Genomic DNA, 8,316 nt, shown 5'->3' on the forward strand with positions numbered 1-8,316 from the left:
ACACAATCCGTCACTGCTACGCCATCTTGGATTGCACTATACTATTACTATGGTAATACTATAACTATTACTATGATATTGGTATACTATTACTATGGTGTTACTCTACGGTACTATTACTATGATATTACTATATTATTATTATTGTATTACTATACTATTACTATGGTATTACTATGATATTACAATGACGGGGCTATGTTGTGCCTATGATATGACTATGCTATTACTATATTACTATACTATTTGCTATACTATTTACTATGGTATTACTATACTATTACTATGATATTACTATACTAGTCCTATGCTGTTACTATACTAGTACTATGATATTACTATACTATTAATATGATATTACTATGTATTATTATACTATTACTATGATATTACTATATTATTATTCTGCTATTACTATGATATTACTATACTATTACTATAATATTACAATGATATTACTATACTATTACTATGATATTACTATGATATTGCTATGATATTATTATACTATTGCTAGGGTATTACTATATTATTACTTTGATATTACTATACTATTACTATATTACTATGCTATTACTATATTACTATGCTATTACTAGTATAATACTAGGATAATACTAGAATATTACTGGGATATAGTATTACTATACTAGTACTGGTAGAGTTCTATGACATGTGGCCGTGTGTTCAGGACAGCCACATAGCGCTCCACCTGGCTGTGAGGAGGTGCCAACTGCAGGTGGTCAGATGTCTGCTCCGTCACCGTTGCCCCGTCGACCATCAAGATCGCCACGGCAACACGCCGCTGCACATCGCCTGTAAGGACGGCAACCTGCCCGTTGTCACGACACTGTGTGCTGCCAAGGCAACCCTCGACCTGCCCAACAAGGTAGAGATTCTATATTTTATTAATCAATTAACCAGGCTCAACTTACCCAGCAAGGTATCTATTATCAGTCCCTCAATCTGTCAATCAATCAATAGCATTATTTTCCACTAAAAACATGACTTCAGACTAGGCTTCATATCTCTCTCTGCTAAACAGGACTCTAATATAATCCCATTATAACGGACCTTCTGGTTCTGGTACCAGTGTTGTGATATTCATGTATTCTGAGACTGGATTGAAGCCATTTCTGTTATTTTTGTGCAGAGCTTTCCCCAAAAGGATTGTGGGAGGTGATGTGTATCCCAGGAAGAGTGGTGTGTCTGAAAGCCTGAGCGCCTTGTATTTATTCATTTAGAGATCTGTGGTAAAATATTATTGGTTTCCTCAAGCTTATTGGTAGCGACAGGTCTGTTGGTCAAGTAGAGGGAAATGATTCTAGTTGAATTAAAAAGTCTGGTCTGATTTTCCTCTTGAATTAATGTAAACACGACAGCTACTGGTTAAATCCTGTCTGTGTGATGCGTGCTATTGGTTAAGTCCTGTCTGTGTGATGCATGCTATTGGTCCTCGTTAGGAAGCATCCATCAGACTGGGTTATTACTTATTTGAATCAGTCAGATCAAGTCTGGTTTCTGTTTCTGCTGTTTAAGATCTTTTGCTTTCCTCCTCACTTTAGGTTTGTCGGTCACACTTCACTAACTGTACCAACGTAACGCTCTGATGACCACTAACCTCTGTCTCTCTCCAGTGTGGCAGGACACCTCTCCACATGGCAGCTATCAACGACCTTCTAGAGGTAGTCAGACACCTGACCTCTCACCCCTTGACCACTAACCCCTCTGTGGTCTCTCTCCAGTGTGGCATGGACACCTCTCACCATGGCAGCTCATCAACCGACCTTCTAGAGGTAAGTCAGCACCACCCTAGAACCTCCTTAACCCCTGTCTTCTCCAGTGTGGCAGGACACCTCTCCAACTGGCAAGTCTATAACGACCTTGCTAGAGGTAGTCACCACACCTGTGTGTTAGTGGGGCCCAATACAGACGCCCGTTTCTTCGCCGTCACCAATGTAAGATATTAATCAATAAGGCCTGAGGGGGTGGTATACGGCCAATATATCACGGCTAAGGGCTGTTATTGGGCACAACGCAACCCGGAGTGTCTGGATACAGCCTTTAGTCATGGTATATTTGGCCATATTCCACAAACTCCTGAGGTGACTTATTGTTATATAACCTGGTTACCACGTAATTAGAGCAGTGAAATGGAATGTTTTTTCAATACCCGTGGTATACGGTCTGGTATACCACGGCTGTCAGCCAATCAGCATTCAGGGCTCGGGGAACCACCCAGTTTAAATGAACTTTTTTATACCACACCTTCTTTAAGCACTTCATGCAGCTGTGTTTTCTGGTAAAATGGAAGGTACCAACACATATCTCTGTGAACTCCACATTACATCCACACAGCACCTTTCACAGAGTCGCAAATCAAAAATCAAAATGTAAACTAGTGGGTTGATCTGGTAGCTCTGAAAAAGATGTTTCTCTGGGGCTTGGTGTCCTGTTGGGTTTGTTGTCTGTTTGTTCAGCATAAAGGAAGCAATCACCATGCTGAATAGAGCCCCACAGTGGAGGTGACATAATACCCATAAAACCTAGGCGTCAAACGGAGAAATGGTTCCATTTATTCTTCACATTGGGGATTTTAGAAACACTTAAATAAGGACTGTTTTTGATAGTGGAGGCTAACGCCTGTGTGATGTTTGTGGAGGCTAACCCTGGTGGTTTGTGGAGGCTACCCTGGTGTGATGTTTTGTGGAGGCTAACCCTGGTGTGATGTTTTGTGGAGGCTAACCCTGGTGTGATGTTTTTGTGGAGGCTAACCTGGTGGTGTGATGTTTTGTGGAGGCTAACTGCTGTGGTGTAGATCCTTTTGTGGAGGCTAACCCTGTGGTGGATGTTTGTGGAGGCTAACCCTGGGTGTGATTTTTTGTGGAGGCTAACCCTGGTGTGATGTTTTGTGGATGGGCTAACCCTGGTGTGATGTTTTTGTGGAGGCTAACCCTGGTGTGATGTTTTGTGGAGGCTAAACCCTGGTGTGATGTTTTTGTGGAGGCTAACCCTGGTGTGAGGTTTTTGTGGAGGCTAACCCTGGTGTGATGTTTTGTGGGACTAACCCTGGTGTGATGTTTTGTGGAGGCTAACCCTGGTGTGATGTTTATGTGGAGGCTAACCCTGGTGTGACTGTTTTGGGTGAGGGCTAACCTGGGGTGATGTTTTGTGGAACTAACCCTGGTGTGACGTTTTGTGAAGGCTAACCTGGTTGTGATGTTTGTGGAGGCTAACCCTGGTGTGATGTTTTGTGGAGGAGCTAACCTGGTGTGATGAGTGTTTTTGTGGAGGCTACCCTGGTGTGATGTTTTGTGGAGGCTAACCCTGGTGTGATGTTTTGTGGAGGTAGACCTGGTGTGATCGTTTTGTGGAGGCTAACCCTGGTGTGAGTTTGTGGAGGCTAACCCTGGTGTGATGTTTTGTGGAGGCTGTGAGTTTTGAGGAACCTTGGTGTGATGTGTGTCTTGGTGAGTTTAAAGGCTCCTTGGTGGATGTTTGTGGGAGCTACTGGGTGATGTTGGGAGCTCCTGGAGTGATTGTTTGTGTGAGTGAGCACAACGCCTGGTGTGATGTTTTGTGGAGGCTAACCCGGTTAGGTTACGTTTGTGTGAGGCTAAACCTGGTGTACGTTTCTAAGACTACGCTGGCTGTTGTGATGAGTTTTGTGGTAGGATGGCTTATACCGTACCGGGATGGATGGTAGATTAGCTGAATCTTCCGTGGATGGACGTTGGAAGGTCTTGGTGTGATGTTATTGTGGAGGGCTAACCTGGTGTGATGTTTTGTGGAGGCTAACCCTGGTGTACGATGCTTTTTGAATAACCATGGAAATCACACACAAACAACTATTTGAACACGATCTATTACTCAAATCCCCATATGAAAAAAGTGAATGGTGAAAAAACGCATCTAGAACCATTTCTCTAAATAACCAACAATAAAGGTGTCGTCCAGCTATTTAACTAGGCGAGTCCAGTTAAGCACACAGGTCTTATATTTGTACAATGACGGCCCTACCCCGGCCAACCCTTAACCGGGTGTGGGTTGTGCGGACGTAACTTGACTGGGACCCATTTGTCGCCCCCTACTGGACCTCCCCAAATCACGGCCAATGTTTGATACAGCCGGAATCAATCCAGGGACTGTAAAGTGAGCACACCTTACGACCCCACGCTGCGCCGCTATATATAAACTAGATATGTGACCAACCGCTCGATTCCGGTCTTATGTAGCAACATTTGGAAATGGTGTTTTTTTACCAGAAGTAGAGACTCAGAGCTATAACATAGGTATCGTCTACCTACTTACAGTTGAGGAACAATGGGAACAGTCATTCTGCTCTGAATGTGATCACACTTGTAATCCCCTTTTGAGAAAATGACCCTGTGTTTGGTACCTAGTGGAGAGCTCTTCTTTGTTTACACCCATTCAGCATCTCGTTCACAACCCTCTTAAGCCTTAGCCCACACCATCTCTTTAAGGGTCACATGTGAGGCCATGTGAATCTAAGATTTTCAAGTCTAAGGCTTGGTTTATACTACGGGGTGTGTCCTAAATGTAATCCTACTATACAGTTACATCTATACAGTTACGTCCCTACTGTACACGCAATCGTGTGGTGTGTTTTTCTCACTCTTTCATCTCTCCCCCTTTCTCTCTCCCCCTTTCCTCCCCCTTTTCTCTCCCCCCTTTCTCTCCCCCTTTCTCTACCCCCTTTCTCTCTCCCTCTCTTCCCTCCTTTCTCTCTCCCCCTTTCTCTCTCCCCGGCCCTTTCTCTCTCCCCCCCCTTTCTCTCCCCCTTTCTCTCTCTCCCCCTTTCTCTCTCCCCCTTTCTCTCTCCCCTTTCTCCCCTTACTCCTACCCCCCCTTTCTCTCTCCTCCCTTTGACTCTCTCCCCTTCTCTCCTTACTCCTCTCTCCCTTTCTCTCTCCCCCTTCTCTTCCCCCTTTCTCTCTCACCCCTTTCTGCTTCCCCCCTTTCTCTCTCTCTCTGTCCCTCCCTCTCTCTCCCCCAGGATGGTAAAACAGCAGAAGATTTGGCAGTGCAGGAGCAGCAGGAGCATGTTGCTGTGTTGCTGGGTAAACTGAAGAAGGTACTACCACACATCTCTGTGGTCCTCCACAATACATTACATAGAACCTTTAAATCATTTGTTTTATTTAACCAGGCAAGTCAGTTAATAAGAACAAATTCTTATTTTCAATAACGGCCTAGGAACAAGGTTAACTAGGTTAACTAGGTTAACCGCCTTGTTCAGGGGCAGAACGACAGATTTGTACCTTTTCAGCTCGGAGATTTGATCTGGCCCAACACTCTAATCACTTGGCTACCTGCCGCCCCTTTAACCTCAACCAGCATCCCATGCCAGGTCCCGTGTTCCTGTCGTGACAATGTGCAGATAGTACCATGTATGAATGATGGGGTAATAAATAAGTTCTATTTCCATTGGTGTTTCTGACCCTCTGGTTGACCTTTTCTTGTGGCAGCAGGTCACACATGTTGCTGCTGTGATGGCACACTGCGTGCGGTATTCCGCCTTCAGAATTGTCAAAATTATATTGGTTTTCAAATTATTTGTGGGTTGGTGTAATTTGAATTGAATCTCTATCTCTGTTCCTTCAGAAAGTATAATGTCAAAAGTGGAATTATGTTTTTAGAAACAGACATGAATTTAAAATAAGTTAAATTGAGATTTCTTTTGTCACTGGCCTACACACAATACCACATAATGTCAAAGTGGAAAGATGTATTTTTTAAATGTTTAAACCCCTTGACTTTTTCCACATTTTGTTGTGTTACAGCCTTAATTTAAAATGTTTTAGATTGATTGTTTTGTCACAATACCCCATTATTTTAAAGTTCACATTTTTACAAAAAAAATATGAAATGAAAAGCTGAAATGTCTTCAGTCAGTATTCGACCCCTTTGTTAAGGTCTAAATAAGTTCAGGAGTAAAAATGTGCTTTAACAAGTCACATAATACGTTGCAATAATAGTGTTTAACGTCATTTTTGAATGACTCCCTCATCTCTGTTTCCCACYCATACAGTTGAAGTCGGAAGTTTACATACACCTTGGCCAAATACATTTAAACTCAGTTTTTCACAATTCCTGATATTTAATCCMAGTAAAAATTCCCTTTTTTAGGTCAGTTAGGATCACCACTTTATTGTAAGAATGCGAAATGGCAGAATAATAGTAGAGAGAATGATTTATTTCAGCTTTTATTTCTTTCATCACATTCCCAGTGGGTCAGAAGTTTACATACACTCAATTAGTATTTGGTAGCGTTGCCTTTAAATTGTTTAACTTCGGTCAAACGTTTCAGGTTGTCTTCCACAAGCTTTCCATAATAATTAGTGAAATAATCTGTCTGTAAACAATTGTTGGAAAAATGACTTGTGTCATGCACAAAGTAGATGTCCTAACCGACTTGCCAAAACTATAGTTTGTTAACAAGAAATTTGTGGAGTGGTAGAAAAAATGAGTTTTAATGAATCCAACCTAAGTGTATGTAAACTTCTGCCTTCAACTGTACAGTTATTTCGAACACAGATTCAACTACACAGACCAGAGTGGTTTTCCAATGCCTCACAAAGAAGGCTATCTATTGATAGATGGGTAAAAAAACACGTTTTTTAAAGCAGACATAGACTAGCATGGTGAAGATATTAATTACACTTTGGATGGTGTATCATTGCACCCAGAATCCAGGCGTCCTAACTCAGTTGCCGGAGAGGAAGGAACGTGCTTGTGTATAATTGCTGGTTATTGGTCCATATATTGATGATATGGTACAAAGTGAATTGTAATGAACCGTTGTTGTATTATTTAGCATCTCTGAACAGGCTTTATATTGTAGAGAAACTCACCTCATCCATTTGACTAGTTAAATGCATCCTTCCTTTCCTCCCTCCCTCCCTCTCTTTCCTCCTTCCCTCCCTCTCTTTTCCCCTTCCTCCTCTCTTTCTTCCCTCCCCTCCCTCTCTTTCCTCCCTCCCCTCCCTCCCCTCCCTCCCTCCCTTCCTTCCTTCTTCCTTCCTTCCTTCCTTCCTTCCATCCCTCCTCTCTCTTCCTTCCATTCCTCCCTCCCTCTCTTCCTTCCTTCCATCCTCCCTCCTCCCTCCTTCCTTCCTTCCTCCCTCCTCCCTCCCTCCCTCCTCTCCTCCCTCCTCCTTCCTTCCTCCTCTCCCTTCCTCTCCTTCCTCCTTCCTTCCTTCCTTCTTCCCATCCTCCCTCCCTCTCTCCTTCCTTTTCCATCCTCCCTCCTCTTCTCCTTCCCTCTCTCCTCCCTCCTCCTCCCTCCCTCCTCCCTCCCTCCCTCCCTCCTCCCTTCCTCTCCCTCCTCCTCCTCCTTCTTCTTCCTTCCCCCATCTCCCTCCCTCTCTTCCTCCTTCCCATCCTCCCTCTTCTCTTCCTTCCTTCCCTCCCTCCTTCCCTCCCCTCCCTCCCTCCCTCCTCCCTCCCTCCCTCCCTCCCTTGTCCTCTCCTCCCTTCCTTCCTTCCTTCTTCCTTCCTTCATCCTCCCTCCCTCTCTTCCTTCCTTCCCACTCCCTCCTCTCTCTCTTCCCTCCCTCCTCCTCCTCCCTCCCTCCCTCCTCCCTCCCTCCTCCCTCCCTCCTCCCTCCTCCTCCCTCCCTCCCTCCCCCTCCCTTCCTTCCTTCCTTCCCTCCCTTCCTCCATCCTCCCTCCCTCTCTTTCCTTCCTTCCTTCCCATCCTCCCTCCATCGCTCCTCCCCTCTCTTCTTCCTTCCTTCCCATCCTCCCTCATCTTCTTTCCCACCTTCCCCCTCTCCCCTTCCCTCCTCCTCCCTCCCTCCTCCTTCTCAGCATATGACAGAAGGGAAGGTGTCCACTCATAAAGTTTCCACCGCTACCTCAGGTCCATAGTAGTATTTCTCTTCACTCAGTAGTTTGTTATATGATCTGATTGCTCCTGTCCCCCCTTCTCCAGAACAATCATAAAGGAGCTACATCCAGGCCTGCGTCCCACCAGCACCCCCCAGCCCCGGGTCAAGCTGAAGCTGCTGGGTCACTGTGCAGTGGGAAGAGCTCCCTCCTGGAGAGTCTGAAGTGTGGCATCCTACGGGCTTTTCAGGAGGAGACGACCACGGGGCAACAACACCGACGACACCCAACTCACCCATGGAGGGCAAGGCTGCGGGTAGGCTTCACGCGCACACACACAGGGACCACCTGATTGTATGGCTGAGGAGGAACCGTAGCCAAGTAGCACATATCAAGGCAGGATGAGTTATTACTTATTCCACCCAACTCCCCAGTCAACCATAGTGGGATCATATTATTAGCATT

The 8,316-nt window shown here is 44.9% G+C and overlaps 1 protein-coding gene across 1 annotated transcript in view; it reads left to right on the forward strand.

Moving 5' to 3' along the window:
* dapk1 (death-associated protein kinase 1) overlaps window positions 1-8,316 on the forward strand; it is a 122,461-nt gene that overhangs the window by 40,696 nt on the left and 73,449 nt on the right. The window contains 7 exon segments of the mRNA XM_070440265.1: window positions 692-889; window positions 1,638-1,958; window positions 5,018-5,095; window positions 7,971-8,040; window positions 8,043-8,094; window positions 8,096-8,128; window positions 8,130-8,167. Of these exon segments, the coding sequence (XP_070296366.1) occupies window positions 692-889; window positions 1,638-1,958; window positions 5,018-5,095; window positions 7,971-8,040; window positions 8,043-8,094; window positions 8,096-8,128; window positions 8,130-8,167 (790 nt within the window).

Source organism: Salvelinus sp. IW2-2015, unplaced genomic scaffold, assembly GCF_002910315.2.
Source record: "Salvelinus sp. IW2-2015 unplaced genomic scaffold, ASM291031v2 Un_scaffold2348, whole genome shotgun sequence".
In the NCBI taxonomy this organism is placed as follows: domain Eukaryota; kingdom Metazoa; phylum Chordata; class Actinopteri; order Salmoniformes; family Salmonidae; genus Salvelinus; species Salvelinus sp. IW2-2015.